Source organism: Oncorhynchus masou, chromosome 8 (assembly GCF_036934945.1).
Source record: "Oncorhynchus masou masou isolate Uvic2021 chromosome 8, UVic_Omas_1.1, whole genome shotgun sequence".
NCBI lineage: Eukaryota > Metazoa > Chordata > Actinopteri > Salmoniformes > Salmonidae > Oncorhynchus > Oncorhynchus masou.
Window position 1 is genome coordinate 10,677,962 of NC_088219.1, and position 27,505 is coordinate 10,705,466.

Consider the following 27,505-nt stretch of genomic DNA (forward strand, 5'->3'; position numbering starts at 1 on the left):
TGTAATCAGAAGATACTATTAACATGTAAATATTATTTGTAACAGAATAAATAGCATAAGAGTTAACTGCAGATTGAATAATGAATTTATACACCCAATATAGGCGACTGCCCCTTTAAGAGCGAGAATTAGTTCCCAGCCTATAGATTACTGTCTTCTCTCTATTCAAACCCATCTGGAATATACCACTAACTTAACACCCAGCCTATAGATCACATATTGCAAACACATAATCTGAACAAAAAAAATCCACGCATATTTTGGCATTTCTGTGCATCCTTGACAATTGCTAATCCATATCCAACGACTGCACACATTTTCTTTCTGCAAACCTGCACACCATCTTCTCCTATGGCACCAATGTGAGGGGTTATGTCAGGGGAAACGGTGTTGCAGTAGAGGTGTGAGGGGTTATAGCAGGGGAAACGGTGTTGCAGTAGTCTAGTGTGAGGGGTTATGTCAGGGGAAACGGTGTTGCAGTAGTCTAGTGTGAGGGGTTATGTCAGGGGAAACGGTGTTGCAGTAGTCTAGTGTGAGGGGTTATGTCAGGGGAAACGGTGTTGCAGTAGTCTAGTGTGAGGGGTTATGTCAGGGGAAACGGTGTTGCAATAGTCTAGTGTGAGGGGTTATAGCAGGGGAAACGGTGTTGCAGTAGTCTAGTGTGAGGGGTTATGTCAGGGGAAACGGTGTTGCAGTAGTCTAGTGTGTCAGGGTTTATGTCAGGGGAAACGATGTTGCAGTAGTCTAGTGTGTCATGCAGGAATAATGACAAGCAAACCTGCGAAGCTTTGCGTTCACATTGCCCTAAAAAAAGAGACCGCACCGCAGAATTCAAGCGAACTGAACTCCGACCACCTCTCGATCTCAGTTCGGTTCGTTTCGGGGTTCTTTTGAGAGGTCTCAGTTTCAACCGCACCGAGTTCACTAAAATTGTCTGAAAGGCACGAAGTGTGAAAACGCCCTAAAAATAATGCTATGTAAATGACAACTGGTGAACTGAATAGGCTTGAATTAATAAATGAACTTGACCCCGTCCTTCCCCTCCTTCACACTTTCCCTCCCTGCCTCTCTCTCCTCCCCCTGTAGCATGCGTTTGTCCAACGGGAGCGTCCGGACTCTGTTCTGATGGATCTGATCCTGAGGACCAAAGAGGCGGTCAGGGAGCTGGACAACCTGCAGTACCGTAAGATGAAGAAGATCCTGTTCCAGGAGGCTCACAACGGACCACAGGCTGAGACACAGGATGGAGACGAGGTGTGTGTGATGGTGAAGGGGAAGAGGATGTGTGTGTGTGTGTGTGTGGGGTAGTTTGCATGTAATCTTCAGTACCAATCAGAGCAGAGGTAGCAGCCAGGGGATGAAACTGAACATACTATCTGACCACTCTCTGTTTTCCTATTTGTGAGGCTGTCTGTCTCCTTCCCCCTCTCTCTCTCTCTCTTGCTGTCTGTCTCTCTCTCACTGTCTGGGTGTCTCTCTCTCTGTCTGGGTGTGTCTAGGAGGTGGAGCACGGTGCAGGTCGTACAGACACAGTGAACAGTGTGGGCAGTAACCAGTCCATCCCCAGTATGTCTATCAGCTCCCAGAGCAGCTCAGTCAACAGTCTGAATGAAGCAGCACAGGACGACCGCAGTGAACTGGACCTGATGGAGGGAGACCACACGGTCATGTCCAACAGCTCTGTCATACACCTCAAACTGGTGGGGCTACTACACACTGAAGTGATGATGGCCGGGAAGCTGCTGTTTTGGAGGATATATTGGCATGGGTGTTGGGCCCGAGACTAAGCGACCCCGTGCCAATATATACTCCAAACAACGGCTTTGAAGAAATTATCACTTTTATATATCGGGTTACCAACATATTCAAATGATTGACTTTATTTTGATATATTTATTCATACTATTTCCTGCTTCTGTGAGATATACTGTACCAGTCAAATGTTTAGACACACCTATTCATTCAATGTTTCTTATTTATTTGTACTATTTTCTACATTGTAGAATAATAATGATGAAATCAGAACTATGAAATAACACAAATGGAATCATGTAGTAACCCAAAAAGTGTTAAACAAATCAAAATATATTTTATATGAGGTTCTTCAAAGTGTCCACCTTTTGCCTTGATGACAGTTTTACACTCTCATGGCATTCTCTCAACCAGCTTCATGAGGTTGTCGTCTGGAATGCATTTCGATTAACAGGTGTGCCTTGTTAAAAGTTAATCTGTGGAATTTCATTCCTTCTTAATGTGTTTGAGCCAATCAGTTGTGTTGTGACAAGGTAGGGCTGTCGTATACAGAAGATAGCCCTATTTGGTAAATGACCAAGAACATATTATGGCAAGAACAGCTCAAATAAGCAAAGAGAAACGCCAGTCCATCATTAGTTTAAGACATGAAGGTCAGTCAATCTTGAAAATGTCAAGAACTTTAAAGGTTTCTTTAATTACAGTCACAGAAACCATCAAGCGCTATGATGAAACTGGCTCTCATGAGGAACGCCACAGGAAAGGAAGACCCAGAGTTACCTCTGCTGCAGAGGATAAGTTCATTACAGTTACCAGCCTCAGAAATTGCAGCCCAAATGAATGCTTCAGAGAATTCAAGTAACAGACGCATCTCAACATAAACATTTTTGGTTCCAACCTCTGTGTCTTTGTGAGACGCAGATTAGGTGAACGGATGATCTCTGCATGTGTGGTTCCCACCGTGAAGCATGGAGGAGGAAGTGTGAGGGTGCTTTGCTGATCATACTGTCTGTGATTTATTTAGAATTCAAGGCACACTTAACCAGCATGGCTACCACAGCATTCTACAGCGATACGCCATCCCATCTGGTTTGTGCTTAGTGTGACGATCATTTGTTTTTCAACAGGACAATGACCCAAAACACACCTCCAGGCTATGGAATGGCTATTTGACCAAAAAGGATAGTGATAGAGTGCTGCATCAGATGACCTGGCCTCCACAATCACCCGACCTCAATCCAATTGAGATGGTTTGGGATGAGTTGGACCGCAGAGTGACGGAAAAGCAGCCAACAAGTGCTCAGCATATGTGGGAACTCCTTCAGGACTGTTTGAAAAGTGTTCCAGGTGAAGCTGGTTGAAAGTATGCCAAGAGTGTGCAAAGCTGTCATCAAGGCAAAGGATGGCTACTTGATTCTAAAATATATTTTGATTTCTTTAACACATGTTTTTGATTACTACATGATTCCATATGTGTTATTTCATAGTTTTGATGTCTTCACTATTATTCTACAATGTAGAAAATAGTAAAAATAACGAAAAACCCTTGAATGAGTGGGTGTGTCTAAACTTCTGACTATTACTGTAGTCCCGACACAAATCTAGGTTCGCTACCCAAGCTGGCTGGTCGTTTGTTCTATTGGTTTGGCTGCCAGAGACGAGACCCAGTCGTTCAGTCTTTTTGTTCTGTGTTTATGGACGTGACCCAGTCGTTCGTTCATAACGTTCTTATCCCTTGCTAGCTAGCCAACTACGGCTTAATCACGTCAAACAGTGCAGCCAGAATAACAACAGCAGTGCAGCCAGAATAAGTAGCTGCATTTGCATTTTTTTAAGCCGTTGTCTAGTGACATTTATTTGGAGACATCCATAACAATGTGCTAATGTTGTGCGATTTCACCTGGCATAGAAAATGTGCTCTCTCGTCAGGACAGTGTTGTTCAGAGGAGCTAGCCAACAACACAGCTAACACAATGACTAAAATCTGAAGCTGTGAAGACTGCTAACTATCTGCATTTTGTTTAGTTTTACCTGTTTTCTGTTGACATTTCTTTGTCCATAAAAACAATGATGATTTCGTCTGGCTGAGAAAAGCTTCCTGTCTATCTAATCCCGACTCCCAACACATTCATTACTATGGGACCGCTGAGGATGGAATTTCGGCAGTGAAGCCATGTTGCAAATGTCAGAGAGACAGACGGCAAGGTTTATATAAATCTCCGCTGTTGAAAACTAAATGTTAGTCTTAAAGAAATCTGAGATAATGGCCAGATGCTTTTTATAGTGGAGATCAAGTTTATAAATTGCCTGGCTGGGCTGTTGAGACAGTGGATTAAGCAGTCCGATGGAACAGAGTAAATAGGCATTTTAATGTCATAGATTTAGCTGGTGGTAACTTGTTCAAATAGACACCGGCTGGAATGAGGTTTTAACCAATCAGCATTCAGGATTAGACCCACACATTGTATAAACTGCTATACATACCATACATACACACACCACTTTACACACACCGCTTTACACACTGCTATGTATATATATATATATATATATATATATATATATATATATATATATATATCACACACTGCATGTACACATGATGTTGATAATGATGACAATGCCTTGGCCAGGAGGAAGAGGGGGGTAACCATGGTGACCCAGAGGTGCAGGGCCATCCCACCGAGCCCCCGGCCGCTCAACCCCCAAGGAAACACTACAGAGAACGCAACAGAGAACACTTCGCTACCATACGCACTGCCTCACTGGTGAGAACACACACACCTACACGCACTGCCTCACTGGTGAGAACACATACACACACTGCCTCACTGGTGAGAGCACATACACATACTGCCTCACTGGTGAGAGCACATACACACACTGCCTCACTGGTGAGAGCACATACACACACTGCCTCACTGGTGAGAGCACACACACACATACACACACTGCCTCATTGGTGAGACATCTCTCTTTTATTCTGTTATTTTAATCTCTTTTTTTTAAACTCTTTCTCTAAATTCCAAAAAACACTCAAGTCCTTCAACAGGTGACACTATAGCAGAGACTATCACAACAGTAAGTTAACAGAACTCTTTCTCTCTACCTTTCTCTCTCTTTCTCTCCCCCCCAGGTGACTCGTGAGATGCAGGAGCACGAGCAGGACAGTGAGCTGAGGGAGCAGATGTCTGGCTATAAGAGGATGAGGCGGCAGCACCAGAAGCATCTGATGGGTCTGGAGAACAAGCTGAAGGCTGAGATGGACGAGCACCGGCTCCGTCTGGACAAAGAGCTGGAGAGCCAGAGGAACAGCTTCGCCCAGGAGATAGAGAAACTGGTCAAGAGACACCAGGCTGCTATGGAGAAAGATGTACGGAGATAAGACACACACACACACACACACACACACACACACACACACACACACACACAGGCGCAGAGAGACGCACACAGGCGCAGAGAGACGCACACAGGCGCAGAGAGACGCACACAGGCGCAGAGAGACGCACACGATTGATGTGAATTTGATGGCTGACTTTTGAAGCCATTGCCAGCCATATTTGTGCTCCCCATCATTGTAAAACAGATTTTAGAAGCTATAGAAGTGCCTTTGTCAATGTGTACTTTTGTTTTTTGCCAAGTATATTTTATATATTTTTTTTCAGGTCCTGTGTGGCTCAGTCGGTAGAGCATGGCGCTTGCAACGCCAAGCGTCGTGGGTTCGATTCCCGCTGGGACCACCCATATGTAAAAGTAGTGGCCCCAGCCGACTTGTAAGTCGCTTTGGACAAAAGCGTCTGCTAAATGGGATATATTATTATATTATATATATTTTATTACAGTGACCTTAATGCATATGTTTACGCAATCCAGGGTTTATACTGTATACTTCATTAATACACACACACACACACACACACACGGAGACCGAGAGATAGATCGATACACATACACCGCCGTACAAAAGTTTCGGGTCACTTAGAAATGTCCTTATTTTTTTTAAAGAAAAGCAAACTTTTTATAACATCAAATTTTTTAAAGAAAAGCAAACTTTTTTCTAACATCAAATTGATCAGAAATTCAGTGTAGACATTGTTAATGTTGTAAATGACTATTGTAGCTGGAAACGGCAGATAAAAAAAAAGGATTATTTACATAGGCGTACAGAGGCCCATTATCAGCAACCATCACTCCTGTGTTCCAATGGCACTAGATGTTAGCTAATCCAAGTTTATCATTTTTAAAGGCTAATTGATCATTAGAAAAACCTTTTGCAATTACATAAGCACAGCTGAAACTGTTGTGCTGATTTAAAGAAGCAATAAAACTGTCTTTCTTTAGACTGGTTGAGTATCTGGAGCATCAACATTTGTCGGTTCGATTACAGGCTTAAAATGGCCAGAAACAAATAACTTTCCTGAAACTCGTCAGTCTATTCTTGTTCTGACAAATGAAGGCTATTCTATGCGATAAATTGCCAAGAAACTGAAGATCTCCTACAACGCTGTGTACTACTCCCTTCACAGAACAGCGCAAACTGGCTCTAACCAGAATAGAAAGAGTGGGAGGCCCCGGTGCACAACTGAGCAAGAGGACAAGTACATCAGTGTCTAGTTTGAGAAACAGACGCCTCACAAGTCCACAACTGGCAGCGTCATTAAATAGTACCCGCAAACACCAGTCTCAACGTCAACAGTGATGCTGGCCTTCTAGGCAGAGTTGCAAAGAAAAAGCCATATCTCAGACTGGCCAATAAAAAGAAAAGATTGAGATGGGTAAAGGAACACCGACATTGGACAGAGGAACTCTGCCTAGAAGGCCAGCATCCCGGAGTCTCCTCTTCACTGTTGACGTTGAGACTGGAATGTGTCCCTGAACAAAGGGGGTGTCAAAAGTAACAGTCAGTATCTGGTGTGGCCACCAGCTGCTTTAAGTACTGCAGTGTGTCTCCTCCTCATGTACTGCACCAGATTTACCAGTTATTGCTGTGAGACGTTACCCTATTCTTCCAACAAGGCACCTGCAAGTTCCCGGACATTTCTGGGGGCAATGGCCCTCACCCTCCAATCCAACAGGTCCCAGACGTGCTCAATGGGTTGGGATCCAGGCTCTTCATTGGCCATGGCAGAACACTGACATTCCTGTCTTGCGGGAAGTCACGCACAGAACAAGCCTGGTGGCATTGTCATGTCAGGATGAGCCTGCAGGAAGGGTACCACATGAGGGAGGAGGTATGTCTTCCCTGTAATGCACAGCATTGAGATTGCCTGCAATGACAACAAGCTCAGTCCGATGATGCTGTGACATACCACACCAGACCATGTTGGCTTCTCCTCCAAATTCGATCCCGCTCCAGAGTACAGGCCTCGGTGTAACACTCATTCCTTTGACCTTAAACGTGAACCCGACCATCCCCCCGGTGAAACAAAACCACTACTTGTCAGTGAAGAGCACTTTTTGCCAGTCCTGTCTGGTCCAGCGACGGTGGGTTTGTACCCATAGGCGACGTTGTTGCCGGTGATATCTGGTGAGGCCCTGCCTTACAAATAGGCTTACAAGCCCTCAGTCCAGCCTCTCTCAGCCTATTGCGGACAGTCTGAGCACTGGTGGAGGGATTTTGCATTCCTGGTGTAACTCGGGCAATTGTTGTTTCCATCCTGTACCTGTCCCGCAGTGTGATGTTCAGATGTACTGATCCTGTGCAGGTGTTGTTATGCGTGGTCTGCCATTGCGAGGACGATCAGCTGTCCGTCCTGTCTCCCTGTAGCACTGTCTTAGGCGTCTCACAGTACAGACATACAATTTATGCGATTTATTGCCCTGGCCACATCTGCAGTCCTCGTGCTTCCTTGTAGCATGCCTAAGGCACGTTCACGCAGAAGAGCAGAGACCCTGGGCATCTTTCTTTTGGTGTTTTTCAGAGTTTCCTACCGTCTGTAAGCTGTTAGTGTCTTAACGACAGTTCCACAGGTGCATGTTCATTCATTGTTTATGGTTAATTGAAGAAGCATAACAGTGTTTAACCCTTTTACAATGAAGATCTGTGAAGTTATTTGCATTTTTACGAATCGTCTTTGAAAGACAGCGTCCTGAAAAGTGGACGTTTCTTTTTGGTGAGTTTATTTTCTACGTAATAGATTGATAGTGAAGATATCAACTATGAAATAATACACATGGAAACCAAAGAAGTGTTAAACAAATCCAAATATATTTTAAATTTGAGATTCTTCAAATAGCCACCTTTTGCCTTTAAAATATATTTATTTTTTTATTTTATTTCACCTTTATTTAACCAGGTAGGCCAGTTGAGAAAATGTTCTCATATACAACTGCGACCTGGCCAAGATAAAGCGATGCAGTTCGGCAAAAACAACACAGTTACACACAAACGGTTATGAACATGTTTGTACTTGTATGTATGGATCTTAATATTGAACTATTGAATCTAGACTTGTTTTTATTTTTGTGGCATGTTTAATAGTACCCCATCACTCCCCATACGGGGGACTTGTTGCCAAAGGGTTAACTGTATAACACAATAGAAAATTCTATGTACAGTGTGTGCAAATGTAGAAGATTAGGGAGGTGAAATAATTAACATGATAGATGTGCAAAAGAGAATGGGGATGAGGTAGTCTATATTGGGATGGACCTATATTTTCACCAGGTAAGTTGACTGAGAACACGTTCTCATTTACAGCAACAACCTGGTGATAGTTACAGGGGAGAGGAGGGGGATGAATGAGCCAATTATAAACATGGGGATTATTAGGTGACCATGATGGTTTGAGGGCCAGATTGGGAATTTAGCCAGGACACTGGGGTTAACACCCCTACGGTAAGTGCCATGGGATCTTTAATGACCTCAGTCAGGACACCCATTTAACGTCTCATCTGAAAGACCACACCCTACACAGGGCAGTGCCCTGAGGCATTGGGATATGTTTTAGACCAGAGGAAAGAGTGCCTCCTACTGGCCCTCCAACACCACTTCCAGCAGCATCTGGTCTCCCATCCAGGGACTGCCCAGAACCAACCCTGCTTAGCTTCAGAAGCAAGCCAGCAGTGGCATGCAGGGTGGTATGCTGCTGGCTTATATACAGTATCTATATTGTAATGGACCTATATACCATACTTATATATTTTAAAAATGACTGTCCTTTTTCTGGCCTGCAAATTGGTTGATTGAATTTCTAAATCCTGATTTGGTCCTTCAGTCTTCTCTGCTATACTCTCCCCACACAGAGGACAATGAGAACTTCATACATTGCAACTCCTGTTCATGCAGTTTTCTCTCTTTTGTGTGTGTGTGTGTGTGTGTGTGTGTGTGTGCGGGCGCGCAGGCAAAGACATTTAACAACGATGAGAAGAAGTTCCAGCAGCACATTCAGGTCCAACAGAAGAAAGAACTCAGCAGCTTCCTGGAGTCTCAGAAACGAGAGTACAAACTTCGCAAGGAGCAGCTTAAAGAGGTACACACACACACACACACACACACACACACACACACACACACACAGTGCAATCGGAAAGTATTCAGACCCTTTCTCTTTTTCCACATATCTATCAAATCTACACAAAATACCCCATAATGACAAAGCGAAAACAGGTTTTTAGAAATGCTTGCAGAAAATACCTTATTTACGTACAGTTGAAGTCGGAAGTTTTACATACACTTAGGTTGGAGTCATTAACTCGTTTTTCAACCACTCTACAAATATTTTGTTAACAAACTATAGTTTTGGCAAGTCGTTTAGGACATCTACTTTGTGCACGACACAAGTAATTTTTCCAACACTTGTTTACAGACAGATTATTTCACTTCTAATTCACTATATCACAATTCCAGTGGGTCAGAAGTTTACATACACTATGTTGACTGTGCCTTTTAAACCGCTTGGAAAATTCCAGAAAATGATGTCATGGCTTTTGAAGCTTCTGATAGGCTAATTGACATCATTTGAATCAATTGGAGGTGTACCTGTGGATGTATTTCAATGCCTACCTTCAAACTCAGTGTCTCTTTGCTTGACATCATGAGAAAATCAGAAGAGAAAAAATTGTGGACCTCCACAAGTCTGGTTCATCCTTGAGAGCAATTTCCAAACGCCTGAAGGTACCCCGTTCATCTGTGCAAACAATAGTACGCAAGTATAAACACCATAGGACCACGCAGCCATCATACCGCTCAGGAAGGAGACACGTTCTGTCTCCTAGAGATGAATGTACTTTGGTGCAAAAAGTGCAAATCAATCCCAGAACAACAGCAAAGGACCTTGTGACGATGCTGGAGGAAACAGGTACAAACGTATCTATATCCACAGTAAAACGAGTCCTATATCAACATAACCTGAAAGGCCGCTCAGCAAGGAAGCAGCCTCTGCTACAAACCTGCCATAAAATATTCAGACTATGGTTTGCAACTGCACATGGGGACAAAGATTGTGGTTTTTGGAGAAATGTCCTCTGGTCTGATGAAACAAAATTAGAACTGTTTGGCCATAATGACCATCATTGTGTTTGGAGGGAAAAGGGGGAGGCCGAAGAACACCATCCCAACCGTGAAGCACGGGGGTGGCAGCATCATGTAATGGGGGTGCTTTGCTGCAGGAGGGACTGGTGCACTTCAAAAAATATATGGCATCATGAGGCAGGAAAATTATTTGGATATATTGAAGCAACATCTCAAGACATCAGTTAAAGCTTGGTCGCAAATGGGTCTTCCGAATGGACAATGACCCCACGCATACTTCCAAAGTTGTGGCAAAATGGCTTAAGGCCAACATTGTCAAGGTATTGGAGTGGCCATCACAAAGCCCTGACCTCAATCCCATAGAAAATGTGTGAGCAGAACTGAAAAAGCATGTGCGAGCAAGGAGGCCTACAAACCTGACTCATTTAAACCAGCTCTGTCAGGAGGAATGGGCCAAAATTCACCCAACTTATTGTGGGAAGCTTGTGGATGGCTACCTGAAACATTTGATCCAAGTTAAGCAATTTAAAGGCAATGCTACCAAATACTAATTGAGTGTATGTAAACTTCTGACCCACTGGGAATGTGATGAAAGAAATAAAAGATTAAATAAATCTTTCTCTCTAGTATTATTTTGACATTTCACATTCTTAAAATAAAAGTGGTGATCCTAACTGACCTAAGACAGGGAATTTTTACTTGGATTAAATGTTACAAATTGTGAAAACTGAGTTTAAATGTATTTGGCTAAGGTGTATGTAAGCTTCTGACTTCAACTGTAAGTTTTCAGACCCTTTGCTATGTGACTTGATTCATCCTGTTTCCATTGATCATCCTTAATGTTTCTACAGCTTAAAGTGATTGGACATGATTTGTAAAGACACACACCTGTCTATATATGGTTGTTGACCGTGCATGTCAAAGCAAAAACCAAGCCATAAGCTCGAAGGAATTGTCCGTAGAGCTCCAAGACAGGATTATGTCGAGGCACAGATCTGGGGAAGGATACCAAAAAATGTCTGCAGCATTGAAGGTCCCCAAGATCACAGTGGCTTCTATTTTTCTTAAATGGTATAAGTTTGTTACCATCATGACTTTTCCTTTTGCTTGCCGCTCAACCAAACTGAGCTGTCAGGGAGGTGACCAAGAACCTGATGGTCACTGACAGAGCTCCAGAGTTCCTCTGTGGAGATGGGAGAACCTTCCAGAAGGACAACCATCTCTGCAGCACTCGACCAATCAGGCTTTTATGGTAGAGTGGCCAGACGGGATCCACTCTCCGGTAAAAGGCACATGACAGCCTGCTTGAGGTTTGCCAATAGGCACCTTCAAGGGCTCAAAACATTAGAAACAAGATTCTTTGGTCTGATGAAACCAAGATTGAACTCTTTGGCCTGAATGCCAAGCGTCATGTCTGGAGGAAACCTAGCACCATCCATACGGTGAAGCATGGTGGTGGCAGCATCATGCTGTGGGGATGTTTTTTAGCTGCAGGGACTGGGAGACTAGTCAGGATCAAAGATGAACGGAGCAAAGTATAGAGAGATCCTTGACGAAAACCTGCTCCAGATTGCTCAGGACCTGACTGGGGCGAAGGTTCACCTTCCGACAGGACAACGACCCTAAACACACATCCAAGACAGCGCAGGAGAGGCTTTGGGACAAGTCTCTGAATGTCCTTGAGTGGCCCAGCCAGAGCACGGACTTGAACCCGATTGAACATCACTGGAGAGAACTGAAAATAGCTGTGCAGCGTCGCTCCCCATCCAACCTGACAGAGCTTGAGACGATCTGCAGAGAAGAATGGAAGATACTCCCCAAATACAGGAGTGCCAAGCTTGTAGCGACATAACCAAGAAGACTCCAGGCTGTAATTGCTGTCAAAGGCACTTCAACAAAGTACTGAGGTATAGGGTCTGAATAATTATGTAAATGTGATATTTCAGTTTTTGCTTTCTCATTTTACGTGAGATTGTCGATTGATGAAAGAAAAGACAAACATTTAATCCATTTTAGAATTAGGCTGTAATGAAACAAAGTATAAAAGTCAAGGGGTCTGAATACTATCTGAATAAACACACACACACACACACACACACACACACACAGGTAACGATGCTTCGTGGGTGAACAGGGACAGGCACTACTTCGCGCCCCTCGTTCGAGCCCAGTGAGGGACAGGAACAGGGATGGAAGCAACACTGTTACAACACTGTTACTCCTGACCCGAATCACTCAGTTGGGCTTTGCCCGGCTGCTGGGGTTGCTGCGGAGACCAGGTCAAAGGAGGGTGAGTTTAGCCGATATGGAACGGCTAGCTAGGTAGCTGTTACTGTGTGGTAGACAAGTAGTGTCCATCTTTGCCGTCAACCAATCTAGACCTAGAAGTAGTTCTGAAGGACCATGGCTTCAGTAGCACTCTGGGTAATGGTCCATTTATATTGGAGGGATGCGGGCCAAATTTAATCACCAGAGCTTATATGTAAATTACAGCTTGGAGAAGTCTAGTCGTGCGTGACCGTCCTTCCAAAATCTTGTCTTGACTATTGGAAGTCTGAGGAATTTCATTATTTGGATTTTGCGATTTGAATGGGAGTGCTGACATTCAATGCTCGCAATTGATTGGCTCTGAGTAGAAATGTGGTTTTCCCTCAGGAGAGGCATTTCCTTTTCACCATCCCGGACAACCTTTTAGTAGCCTGTGTCATATGCTGCCTGTTGCAAATCAGAATCACAAACTGTTAGGAGCTCTACCAGTGTAAATATGTGATTGGTTTGGTAAGTGGCAACTTATTGCAACTAGTTTCTGTCTAGACCCCACCCCTTTTTATCTTCTTCCTGAGGAGAGTTTCACCAGTCTGAGGCTGGGAGCATTAGGACTGCACATCTATATATACAGTGCCTTGCGAAAGTATTCGGCCCCCTTGAACTTTGCGACCTTTTGCCACATTTCAGGCTTCAAACATAAAGATATAAAACTGTATTTTTTGTGAAGAATCAACAACAAGTGGGACACAATCATGAAGTGGAACGACATTTATTGGATATTTCAAACTTTTTTAACAAATCAAAAACTGAAAAATTGGGTGTGCAAAATTATTCAGACCCCTTAAGTTAATACTTTGTAGCGCCACCTTTTGCTGCGATTACAGCTGTAAGTCGCTCGGGGTATGTCTATCAGTTTTGCACATCGAGAGACTGAACATTTTTCCCATTCCTCCTTGCAAAACAGCTCGTGCTCAGTGAGGTTGGATGGAGAGCATTTGTGAACAGCAGTTTTCAGGTCTTTCCACAGATTCTCGATTGGATTCAGGTCTGGACTTTGACTTGGCCATTCTAAAACCTGGATATGTTTATTTTGTACCATTCCATTGTAGATTTTGCTTTATGTTTTGGATCATTGTCTTGTTGGAAGACAAATCTCCGTCCCAGTCTCAGGTCTTTTGCAGACTCCATCAGGTTTTCTTCCAGAATGGTCCTGTATTTGGCTCCATCCATCTTCCCATCAATTTTAACCATCTTCCCTGTCCCTGCTGAAGAAAAGCAGGCCCAAACCATGATGCTGCCACCACCATGTTTGACAGTGGGTATGGTGTGTTCAGGGTTATGAGCTGTGTTGCTTTTACGCCAAACATAACATTTTGCATTGTTGCCAAAAAGTTCAATTTTGGTTTCATCTGACCAGAGCACCTTCTTCCACATGTTTGGTGTGTCTCCCAGGTGGCTTGTGGCAAACTTTAAACAACACTTTTTGTGGATATCTTTAAGAAATGGCTTTCTTCTTGCCACTCTTCCATAAAGGCCAGATTTGTGCAATATACGACTGATTGTTGTCCTATGGACAGAGTTTCCCACCTCAGCTGTAGATCTCTGCAGTTCATCCAGAGTGATCATGGGCCTCTTGGCTGCATCTCTGATCAGTCTTCTCCTTGTATGAGCTGAAAGTTTAGAGGGACGGCCAGGTCTTGGTAGATTTGCAGTGGCCTGATACTCCTTCCATTTCAATATTATCGCTTGCACAGTGCTCCTTGGGATGTTTAAAGCTTGGGAAATCTTTTTGTATCCAAATCCGGCTTTAAACTTCTTCACAACAGTATCTCGGACCGGCCTGGTGTGTTCCTTGTTCTTCATGATGCTCTCTGTGCTTTTAACGGACCTCTGAGACTATCACAGTGCAGGTGCATTTATACGGAGACTTGATTACACACAGGTGGATTGTATTTATCATCATTAGTCATTTAGGTCAACATTGGATAATTCAGAGATCCTCACTGAACTTCTGGAGAGAGTTTGCTGCACTGAAAGTAAAGGGGCTGAATAATTTTACATGCCCAATTTTTCAGTTTTTGATTTGTTAAAAAGTTTGAAATATCCAATAAATGTCGTTCCACTTCATGATTGTGTCCCACTTGTTGATTCTTCACACAAAAATACAGTTTTATATCTTTATGTTTGAAGCCTGAAATGTGGCAAAAGGTCGCAAAGTTACATTACATTTACATTTAAGTCATTTAGCAGACGCTCTTATCCAGAGCGACTTACAAATTGGTGAATTCACCTTCTGACATCCAGTGGAACAGCCACTTTACAATAGTGCATCTAAATCATTTAAGGGGGGGGGTGAGAAGGATTACTTATCCTATCCTAGGTATTCCTTGAAGAGGTGGGGTTTCAGGTGTCTCCGGAAGGTGGTGATTGACTCCGCTGTCCTGGCGTCGTGAGGGAGTTCAAGGGGGGCGAATACTTTCGCAAGACACTGTGTGTGTATATATATATATATATATATATACTGCTCAAAAAAATAAAGGGAACACTAAAATAACACATCCTAGATCCGGATGAATGAAATATTCTTATTAAATACTTTTTTCTTTACATAGTTGAATGTGCTGACAACAAAATCACACACAAATTATCAATGGAAATCAAATTTATCAACCCATGGAGGCCTGGATTTGGAGTCGCACTCAAAATTAAAGTGGAAAACCACACTACAGGCTGATCCAACTTTGATGTAATGTCCTTAAAACAAGTTAAAATGAGGCTCAGTAGTGTGTGAGGCCTCCATGTGCCTGTATGACCTCCCTACAATGCCTGGGCATGCTCCTGATGAGGTGGCGGATGGTCTTCTGAGGGATCTCTTCCCAGACCTGAACTAAAGCATCCACCAACTCCTGGACAGTCTGTGGTGCAATGTTGCGTTGGTGGATGGAGCGAGACATGATGTCCCAGATGTGCTCAATTGGATTCAGGTCTGGGGAACGGGCGGGCCAGTCCATAGCATCAATGCCTTCCTCTTGCAGGAACTGCTGACACACTCCAGCCACATGAGGTCAAGCATGGTCTTGCATTAGGAGGAACCCAGGGCCAACCGCACCAGCATATGGTCTCACAAGGGGTCTGAGGATCTCATCTCGGTACCTAATGGCAGTCAGGCTACCTCTGGCGAGCACATGGAGGGCTGTGCGGCCCCCCAAAGAAATGCCACCCCACACCATGACTGACCCACCGCCAAACCAGTCATGCTGGAGGATGTTGCAGGCAGCAGAACATTCTCCACGGAATCTCCAGACTCTGTCACGTCTGCCACATGTGCTCAGTGTGAACCTGCTTTCATCTGTGAAGAGCACAGGGTGCCAGTGGCGAATTTGCCAATCTTGGTGTTCTCTGGCAAATGCCAAACGTCCTGCACGGTGTTGGGCTGGAAGCACAATCCCCACCTGTGGACGTCAGGCCCTCATACCACCCTCATGGAGTCTGTTTCTGACCGTTTGAGCAGACACATGCACATTTGTGGCCTGCTGGAGGTCATTTTGCAGGGCTCTGGCAGTGGTCCTCCTGCTCCTCCTTGCACAAAGGCGGAGGTAGCAGTCCTGCTGCTGGGTTGTTGCCCTCCTACGGCCTCCTCCACATCTCCTGATGTACTGGTCTGTCTCCTGGTAGCGCCTCCATGCTCTGGACACTACGCTGACAGACACAGCAAACCTTCTTGCCACAGCTCACATTGATGTGCCATCCTGGATGAGCTGCACTACCTGAGCCACTTGTGTGGGTTGTAGACTCCGTCTCATGCTACCACTAAAGTGAAAGCACCGCCAGCATTCAAAAGTGACCAAAACATCAGCCAGGAAGCATAAGAACTGAGAAGTGGTCTGTGGTCACCACCTGCAGAACCACTCCTTTATTGAGGGTGTCTTGCCAATGGCCTATAATTTCCACCTGTTGTCTATTCCATTTGACCAACAGCATGTGAAATTTATTGTCAATCAGTGTTGCTTCCTAAGTGGACAGTTTGATTTCACAGAAGTGTGATTGACATGGAGTGACATTGTGTTGTTTAAGTGTTCCCTTTATTTTTTTGAGCAGTGTATATCAATGTATAACCTTAATTTAACTATACAATATATTTATATATTATATTCATATCAACTTAAAAGGATAGTTCACACAAATTACAGAATGACTTTGGTAAGAATTTTATTTTGTAATTTAGCACTGCTTTTTAGGTTTTTTGGGTTCAGAGGGTCCCTGGTTAAAGCGAACGCACGCACGCAAACACACACACACACACACACACACACCGTGGAACAGGACCTGGTACGAGAGGTGTATACACACACTCACTTCTCTCTGTCCTGTAGGAGTTGAGTGAGAACCAGTCAACCCCTAAGAAGGAGAAGCAGGAGTGGCTGTCCAAGCAGAAGGAGAACATCCAGCACTTCCAGGTACAGCCCAAGTTACATCAACGCAAATGACTGGTTAGTTGAGGTAATTTGTAGATGTAAGTAGAGGTAAAGTGACTATGCATAGAAAATAAACAGCGAGTAGCAGCAGTGTAAAAACAAAAGGGTCAATGCAAACAGTCTGGGTGGCCATTTGATTAATTGTTCAGCAGTTTTATGGCTTGGGGGTAGAAGCTGTTAACTTCATGCGACGAGCAATCCCGTATCCGGGATCCTATTTATAGCCTCAAGCTCATTAGCATAACACAACGTTAACTATTCATGAAAATTGCAAATGAAATTAAATAAATATATTTGCTCTCAAGCTTAGACTTTTGTTAACAACACTGTCATCTCAGATTTTCAAAATATGCTATTGAACTATAGCTAAACAAGCATTTGTGTAAGAGTATTGATAGCTAGCATAGCTATAAGCCTAGAATTCAGCCAGCAACATTTTCACAAAAACAAGAAAAGCATTCAAATAAAATCATTTACCTTTGAAGAACTTCAGATGTTTTCAAGAGGAGACTCTCAGTTCGATAGCAAATGTTCAGTTTTTCCAAAAATATTATTTGTGTAGGACAAATCGCTCCGTTTTGTTCACGTTTGGCTACGAAAAAAACCTGTATCCAGTTATAGCCTCAAGCTCATTAGCATAACGCAACGTTAACTATTCATAAAAATCGCAAATGAAATGAAATAAATATGCTAGCTCTCAAGCTTAGCCTTTTCTTAACAACACTGTCATCTCAGATTTTCAAAATATGCTTTTCAACCATATCAAAACAAGCATTTGTGTAAGAGTATTGATAGCTAGCATAGCATTTAGCGGGCAACATTTTCACAAAAACCAGAAAAGCATTCAAATAAAAGCATTTACCTTTGAAGAACTTCGGATGTTTTCAATGAGGAGACTCTCAGATAGCAAATGTTCAGTTTTTCCTGAGATGCTTTGTGTAGGAGAAATCGCTCCGTTTTGTACATCACGTTTTGCTACCAAAAAAAAAAAACGAAAATTCAGTCACCACAACACCAAACTTTTTCCCAAATTAACTCCATAATATCGACTGAAACATGGCAAACGTTGTTTAGAATCAATCCTCAAGGTGTTTTTCACATATCTCTTCATTGATATATTGTTCGTGGAAGTCTGCTTTCTCCTCTCAATCGCATGGAAAAATACTTGCAGCTGAAGTTTGCGCACCAATTTCGACGCAGGACACCGGGCGGACACCTGGTAAATGTGGTCTCTTATGGTCAATCTTCCAATGATATGCCTACAAATACGTCACAATGCTGCAGACACCTTGGGGAAACGGCAGAAATTGTAGGCTCATTCCTGGCGCATTCACAGCCATATAAGGAGACTTTGGAAAACAGTGCTTCAAATATTTTGCTCATTTCCTGTTTGAAGTTTCATCTTGGTTTCGCCTGTAGTATCAGTTCTGAGTGTTTTCTTTCCAAAGCTGTCAATTATATGCCTAGTCGAACATCTTTTCGTGACAAAATATCTTGTTTAAAACGGGAACGTTTTTTTTATCCAAAAATGAAATACTGCCCCTAGAGTTCCAAGAGGGAGCCTTTTGGACCTAGGATTGACGCTCCGGTTGCAAAGAGAACAGTCTATGACTTGGGTGACTGGTGTCTTTGACAATTTTTTTGGGCCTTCCTCTTACACTGCCTAGTATTTTGGTCCTGGATTGTAGGAAGCTTGTCCCCAGTGATGTACTGGGCCATACACACTACCCTCTGTAGCGCCTTATGGTCGGATGCTTAGCAGTTGCCATACCGTTCGGGGATGCAAGCGGTCAGGATGCATTTTGCAGACCGCACCACTCTCTGGAGAGCTCTGCGGTTGTGGGTAGGGATATGCAGGATATATCGGTGAACATATCGGAATTGGGCCGATATTAGCTAAAAATGGCAACTCGCATTCACGCCCGGATGTGATACAGCCTGTATTCGAACCAGGGACTGTAGTGACGCCTCTTGCACTGAGATGCAGTGCCTTAGACAGCTGCGCGTGTGTGTGTGTGTGTGTGTGTGTGTGTGTAAACTATTTAATTGTACTAGAATGCTTAAAAGGCAGCAAAAATGTATATTGCTATTGTTTTTTTTTTGTCAAAGATAATATTGGTGTCGGCCAAAAATGTCATATCGGTGTATCACTAGTTGTGGGCGATGCAGTTGCCGTTCCAGGGGGTGATACCGCCCGACAGGATGCTCTTGATTGTGCACCTGTAAAAGTTATTGAGTTTTAGGTGACAAGACATTCTTTCAGCCTCCTGAGGTTGAAGAGGCGGTGTTTCGCCTTCTTCACCACACTGTCTGTGTACCATTTCAGTTTGTCGGTGTATATGTACACAAAGGAACTTATAACTTTCCACCTTCTCCACGTCTCCAACTCTGTGGAGATGTTGTTTCCTACCTCCACCACCTGGAGGCGGCCCACCATTAAATGTTTTACTTACGTCGGCCACGGAGAATGGGAGCCCACAGTCTTTGGTAGCGGGCCGCGTCGGTGGCACTGTATTGTCCTCAGAGCGGGCAAAGAAGTTGTTGAATTTGTCTGGAAGCAAGACGTCAATGTTTGCGACGAGGCTGGTTTTCTTTGCATCGCGGAAGCCTCTCCTCTCCTGTCTCTCTGTCTCTCTCTCCCAGATTATTATGATGGTTGTATGAATTCCTTGCGGAAACTTTCCCTTCACTCCCATTGAGTATTGAGGTAGAGGACCTATGGGTTAAAAAACAACAGTGTCAGATCAGTTTTTTTTTTTTTTTTTTTTTTTTTTTTTTTTACCCCTTTTTCTCCCCATTTTCGTGGTATCCAATTGTTTTAGTATTTACTATCTTGTCTCATCGCTACAACTCCTGTACGGGCTCGGGAGAGACGAAGGTTGAAATGCGTCCTCCGATACACAACCCAACCAGGCCGCACAGCTTCTTAACACAGCGCGCATCCAACCCGGAAGCCAGCCGCACCAATGTGTCGGAGGAAACACCGTGCACCTGGCAACCTTGGTTAGCGTGCATCGCGGAAGTTAGAGTAGCAGTGGTCGAGCGTGTTACTCGCTCATGTACTGCAATCGATATGCTGATAGAATTTAGGTAGCTTTGTTAAAAAAACGCCAGATATATGGTTTCCAGTTTGCAAGTCCAATGAAATTCCTCGTCTTGGTATCCGCTTGTGGGGGAACATACACGGCTCTGACAATAACGGTGGAGAGTTCTCTTGGGAGATAATATGGTCGGCATTTGATTGTGAGGAATTCTAGGTCAGGTGAACAAAAGGACTTGAGTTTCTGTATGTTGATACAATTACACCATGAGTTTTTAATCATAGACATACACCCCCGCCCTTCTTCTTACCGGAGAGATGTTTATTTGTGTCGGCGCGATGCACTTAAGTCCCGTTTACTGTACTGACTCCGACAGCATGTCCCAAGCTTGCCATGTTTCTGTGAAAGAGTATGTTACAATCCCGGGTATCTCTTTGGAAAGCAACTCTTGCTCTAATTTTATCAACGTTGTTAGCAATATGACTGGACATTAACAAGTAATATACTCTGAAGTGGTGGGTGGTGTGTGCACACCCGAAGCCTCACTAGAAGACCGCTCCGGCACGCTCTCCTCCGGTGGCGTTGTTTTGAGTCGGCCTCTGAAATGAGTTTGAATTCCCTGGGAGGTGCAGACAAAGGATCCGTTTTGGGAAAGTCGTATTCCTGGTCGTAGTGCTGGCTGTTCTGGTTGACGTCTCTCTGATATACAATAGTTTTTCCCGGCTGTATGTAATAACACTTAAGGTTTTCTGGGCTAACAATCTAAGAAATAATACATGAACAACAAAAAATACTGCAGTTTCCTAAGGACTAGAAGCGGAGCTGCCGTCTCTATCGGCACCATCTTTGAGAACAATTGGTTACTTTTCCCACCATTGGTTTGTGGTGGTAAATAGAAGGCTACGAATAATATAGATGATTTCTCTCTTGGTAGATAAACTGTATACCACACTATCATGAGGTATTCTACCTCAGGCGAGCAATACCTCGAGACTTCTGCTATTATTGTACTCTCCATGTATCTGTCTATAAATGTATGGTATTTTTCTTGTATTATTAAGTGATGTATGTGAAGTACTTTGTACTGCATTTTTATGGTACAAAATGTACTATATAAGATATTATATAATATATACCAGAGCAGACGCTTATATCCAAAGCAACTTAGTCATTCCTGAGCGGGAATCGAATCCACAACCCTTGGTGTTGCAAGATGCATTACCAACTGAGCCACACTGTTATTAAGTAAAGTGTGATGTAATTTGTCAGGCTGAGGAGGAAGCCAACCTGTTGAGGAGACAGAGGCAGTACCTGGAGCTGGAGTGTCGACGCTTCAAACGGAGGATACTCATCGCCAGGCACAACGTGGAGCAGGACCTGGCACGGGAGGTACACACACGCAAACACACATCCTTCCTATTCACCTCCAAAGGACATGACAGGTTATCGCTCAACTCATAGAGCTGTCTTGTGTGAACATTCCTCTCTTTTCTCAATTCATTTATTTTTCATTATCTTTCATGCTCACTTTCATCCTCTCCTCTCTTAACACCCTCTCTACCTCTCCTCTATTTCTGTTTCAACCCTTCTCTCCTCCTCCTCTCCCCTCATCCCCTTACCACTTTTCATTCACGCTCTCCTTTCTTCCTGTCCTCGATCTCTTTCAACCCCTCTCTCCTCCTGCCTCCATCTCTCCCCCCCACATAGGGAGGCAGGTAACCTAATGGTTAGTGTTGGACCAGTAGGTCGCCGAAAGGTCGCTAGTTCGAATCCAAGGGGGAAAAATCTGCGCTCCAGGGTCGCCAGGCTGACCCTGGCCATGACCCCACTCCCCGAGGGTGTCTCTGGGAGTTGGGATATGCAAAAAAAATACATTTCCATTTAAAACATGTGTAGAAAACACAACTGTACAAGTGTGAAACCCTAAATTATTGTTATATTATTTGTCATTCAATCTCTCTTCTTCTCCCTCTCTCAGGAGTTGAATAAGCGTCAGACCCAGAAGGACTTGGAGCATGCCATGCTGCTCAGACATCACGAGTCGATGCAGGAGCTGGAGTTCAGACATCTGGGAACCATCCAGAAGATGAGGGCGGAGCTTATCAGGACACAGCACCAGACAGAACTGACCAATCAGCTGGAGTACAACAAGAGGAGGGAGAGAGAGCTGAGACGCAAACACGTCATGGAGGTCCGACAACAGCCCAAGAGTTTAAAGGTCAGGAACACACAGACACTGGCATACACACACACACACACACACACACACACACACATACCCCACACACACACCTATTTTACGGTCCCCCACTCCCTCCCCCAGTCTAAGGAGCTGCAGATTAAGAAGCAGTTCCAGGACACGTGTAAGATCCAGACACGTCAGTACAAGGCCCTGAGGAACCACCTGTTGGAGAGCACTCCCAAGGCCGACCACAAGGCGGTGCTCAAGAGGCTGAAGGAGGAGCAGACCAGGAAACTGGCCATCCTGGCCGAGCAGTATGACCACTCTATCAACAACATGCTGTCCACACAGGCTGTGAGTACCGCACGCAAGCACACACTGTTGTCTCTCTAAACAGGCATCAAACACAGGCAAATTAAAATCGACTTTTCGGGAAGACTTACTAAAAATATGTTCACTCCCTAGTCCTAACCCCAAGGGGCTACTGTTTGTGGTAGGGCAGCATAATTAATCAAATTCACGTCAAAATCTCAATATTGACATGTGCAATCCATATCGCATGGAATTGTTTAAATGCTGCTCAGCTGCGTGCTATATAATTTTTTTTAATTTTTTTATAGTTGACTGTTTTTGTTGTCTTTCCCACTCCTCTTGCGACTGCTTTCCCACAGACACCAAGCCCCGCCCCCTGTCAATCAAGCAGCGCTGTTTATCCTCCTCGCTGTTAGATGCAGTTCTCTTGGTGTTCTGTTCGGTAAAATGATTGTTCCAAACCAGAACGATGCTGGTTTCCACTTTGCTTCGTCATTCTATTTCTATCCCTCCAAGTGTTTGATCTACATTGCAAGTAAAAACAAATGTACATTTTTTTTTTTGCCCATATTGTGCTGCCCTAGTTTGTAGCATTTTGCTAAAACTATTCAATGATTTTAGATCTATTTACTACTAGTCTCCACCTTTGTTTTGTCCCCATGCCCTCTGTCCACCCTTCTCCCTCCCCAGCTGCGATTGGACGAGGCCCAGGAAGGGGAGTGTCAAGTGCTGAGGATGCAGCTGCAGCAGGAGTTGGAGCTGCTGAACGCCTACCAGAGTAAGATCAAGATGCAGACAGAAGCCCAGCACGACAGAGAGAGGAAGGATCTGGAGCAGAGAGTGTCGCTCCGCAGGGCTCTTCTGGAACACAAGGTAGGGACGAGGTGTGTGTGTGTGTGTGTGTGTGTGTGTGTGTGTGTGTGTGTGTGTGAGAGAGTCGGTGTTGGCATCGCTGTGTGTTTCTGACGGTCTCTTGTCCCCATCTGTCTCTCTCTGTTTGTGTGTGTGTGTGTGAGAGAGAGAGAGTCGGTGTTGGCATCGCTGTGTGTTTCTGACGGTCTCTTGTCCCCATCTGTCTCTCTCTGTTTGTGTGTGTGTGTGTGAGAGAGAGAGTCGGTGTTGGCATTGCTGTGTGTTTCTGACGGTCTCTTGTCCCCATCTGTCTCTCTCTGTGTGTGTGTGTGTGTGAGAGAGAGAGTCGGTGTTGGCATCGCTGTGTGTTTCTGACGGTCTCTTGTCCCCATCTGTCTCTCTCTGTGTGTGTGTGTGAGAGAGAGAGTCGGTGTTGGCATCGCTGTGTGTTTCTGACGGTCTCTTGTCCCCATCTCTCTCTCTCTGTGTGTGTGTGAGAGAGAGAGTCGGTGTTGGCATCGCTGTGTGTTTCTGACGGTCTCTTGTCCCCATCTGTCTCTCTCTGTGTGTGTGTGTGAGAGAGAGAGTCGGTGTTGGCATCGCTGTGTGTTTCTGACGGTCTCTTGTCCCCATCTGTCTCTCTCTGTGTGTGTGTGTGAGAGAGAGTCGGTGTTGGCATCGCTGTGTGTTTCTGACGGTCTCTTGTCCCCATCTGTCTCTCTCTGTGTGTGTGTGAGAGAGAGAGTCGGTGTTGGCATCGCTGTGTGTTTCTGACGGTCTCTTGTCCCCATCTGTCTCTCTCTGTGTGTGTGTGTGAGAGAGAGAGTCGGTGTTGGCATCGCTGTGTGTTTCTGACGGTCTCTTGTCCCCATCTGTCTCTCTCTGTGTGTGTGTGTGAGAGAGAGTCGGTGTTGGCATCGCTGTGTGTTTCTGACGGTCTCTTGTCCCCATCTGTCTCTCTCTGTGTGTGTGTGAGAGAGAGTCGGTGTTGGCATCGCTGTGTGTTTCTGACGGTCTCTTGTCCCCATCTGTCTCTCTCTGTGTGTGTGTGTGAGAGAGAGTCGGTGTTGGCATCGCTGTGTGTTTCTGACGGTCTCTTGTCCCCATCTGTCTCTCTCTGTGTGTGTGTGTGAGAGAGAGTCGGTGTTGGCATCGCTGTGTGTTTCTGACGGTCTCTTGTCCCCATCTGTCTCTCTCTGTGTGTGTGTGTGAGAGAGAGTCGGTGTTGGCATCGCTGTGTGTTTCTGACGGTCTCTTGTCCCCATCTGTCTCTCTCTGTGTGTGTGTGTGAGAGAGAGAGTCGGTGTTGGCATCGCTGTGTGTTTCTGACGGTCTCTTGTCCCCATCTGTCTCTCTCTGTGTGTGTGTGTGAGAGAGAGAGTCGGTGTTGGCATCGCTGTGTGTTTCTGACGGTCTCTTGTCCCCATCTGTCTCTCTCTGTGTGTGTGTGTGAGAGAGAGAGTCGGTGTTGGCATCGCTGTGTGTTTCTGACGGTCTCTTGTCCCCATCTGTCTCTCTCTGTGTGTGTGTGTGTGTGTGAGAGAGAGAGTCGGTGTTGGCATCGCTGTGTGTTTCTGACGGTCTCTTGTCCCCATCTCTCTCTCTCTGTGTCTCCAGATTGAGGAGGAGATGCTGTCTCTGCAGAAGGAGCGTGTGGAGCGTATCAGGTCCCTGTTGGAGCGCCAGGCCAGAGAGATAGAGGCCTTTGACTCAGAGTCCATGAGACTAGGCTTCAGCAACATGGTCCTGTCTAACCTGCAGGGCTCTGGCTCAGACACACAGGGCAGCCCAGGGGGGTCCGGACTGTCTCATCATGGTCACAGCCACCACCAGGGGGGGACCAGCTCCCAGCAGCCGTGGGGTCACCCTGTGCTCGCTGGGGGTCCCCCTCCCTGGAGCCTGCATCAGCCCTCTGGGGGAGGGAGTCAGAGGGGGAGTGTGGGAGGGGTGGTGGGGGGGGCCAAGAACAGCCCCCAGGCTATGAGGAGGGCGTCGACATCAGGAGGGGGGCGGAGCGAACAGGCTATGAGCATGAGCGCCAGCATCACCTCTCAGATCTCCAACGGATCACACCTGTCATACACCTAGACACACACACCTAGACACACACACACACACACACACACACACCTAGACACACACCGAGACACACACACACACACCGAGAGACACACACACGCACCTAGACACACACACACACACCTAGACACACACACACACACACACCTAGACACACACAAACACCTAGACACACACACACACACCTAGACACACACAAACACCTAGACACACACACACACACCTAGACACACACACACACACACACCTAGACACACACACACACACACACACACACCTAGACACACACACACACACACACACACCTAGACACACACACACACACACCTAGACACACACACACACACCTAGACACACACACACACACCTAGACACACACACACACACACCTAGACACACACACACACACCCAGACACACACACACACACACACCTAGACACACACACACACACACACCTAGACACACACACACACACACACCTAGACACACACACACACACACCTAGACACACACACACACACACCTAGACACACACACACACACACCTAGACACACACACACACACACACCTAGACACACACACACACACACACCTAGACACACACACACACACACACCTAGACACACACACACCTAGACACACACACACACACACCTAGACACACACACACACACACCTAGACACACACACACACACCTAGACACACACACACACACACACCTAGACACACACACACACACACACCTAGACACACACACACACACACACACACACACACCTAGACACACACACACACACCGAGACACACACACCTAGACACACACCGGGACACACACACACACACACACACACACACACACACACACACACACACACACACACACACCTAGACACACACACCTAGACACACACACCTAGACACACACACACACACCTAGACACACACACACACACCTAGACACACACACACCTAGACACACACACACACACCTAGACACACACACACCTAGACACACACACACACCTAGACACACACACACACCTAGACACACACACACACCTAGACACACACACACCGAGAGACACACACACACACCTAGACACACACACACCGAGAGACACACACACACACACCTAGACACACACACACCTAGACACACACACACACACACACACACACACACACACACACACACACACACACCGAGACACACACACACACCGAGACACACACACACACCGAGACACACACACACACCTAGACACACACACACACACACCTAGACACACACACACACACCTAGACACACACACAGTCACACCTAGACACACACACAGTCACACCTAGACACACACACACACCTAGACACACACACACACCTAGACACACACACACACACACCTAGACACACACACACACACACACCTAGACACACACACACACACACCTAGACACACACACACACACACACCTAGACACACACACACCTAGACACACACACACACACACCTAGACACACACACACACACACCTAGACACACACACACACACACACCTAGACACACACACACACACCTAGACACACACACACACACACACCTAGACACACACACACCTAGACACACACACACACACACCTAGACACACACACACACACACACACACCTAGACACACACACACACCTAGACACACACACACACACACACACACACCTACACACACACACACACACACCTAGACACACACACACACACACCTAGACACACACACACACACACCTAGACACACACACACACACCTAGACACACACACACACACCTAGACACACACACACACACCGAGACACACACACACACACACACCGGGACACACCGAGACACACACACACACCTAGACACACACACACACACCTAGACACACACACACACACCTAGACACACACACACACACCTAGACACACACACACACACCTAGACACACACACACACACACCTAGACACACACACCTAGACACACACACACACACCTAGACACACACACACACACCTAGACACACACACACA

The 27,505-nt window shown here is 45.3% G+C and overlaps 1 protein-coding gene across 1 annotated transcript in view; it reads left to right on the forward strand.

Moving 5' to 3' along the window:
- Nucleotides 1-27,505, forward strand: part of LOC135544061 (serine/threonine-protein kinase TAO1-like) — a 65,536-nt gene that overhangs the window by 24,175 nt on the left and 13,856 nt on the right. The window contains exons 12-22 of the mRNA XM_064971426.1: nucleotides 1,087-1,254; nucleotides 1,500-1,700; nucleotides 4,386-4,520; nucleotides 4,889-5,125; nucleotides 9,099-9,227; nucleotides 16,870-16,953; nucleotides 21,282-21,401; nucleotides 21,991-22,230; nucleotides 22,336-22,548; nucleotides 23,197-23,379; nucleotides 24,976-27,505. The exon at nucleotides 24,976-27,505 is cut by the window's right edge and continues 13,856 nt beyond it. Of these exons, the coding sequence (XP_064827498.1) occupies nucleotides 1,087-1,254; nucleotides 1,500-1,700; nucleotides 4,386-4,520; nucleotides 4,889-5,125; nucleotides 9,099-9,227; nucleotides 16,870-16,953; nucleotides 21,282-21,401; nucleotides 21,991-22,230; nucleotides 22,336-22,548; nucleotides 23,197-23,379; nucleotides 24,976-25,446 (2,181 nt within the window). The 3' untranslated portion in view covers nucleotides 25,447-27,505. The remainder of the gene's footprint in view (nucleotides 1-1,086; nucleotides 1,255-1,499; nucleotides 1,701-4,385; nucleotides 4,521-4,888; nucleotides 5,126-9,098; nucleotides 9,228-16,869; nucleotides 16,954-21,281; nucleotides 21,402-21,990; nucleotides 22,231-22,335; nucleotides 22,549-23,196; nucleotides 23,380-24,975) is intronic.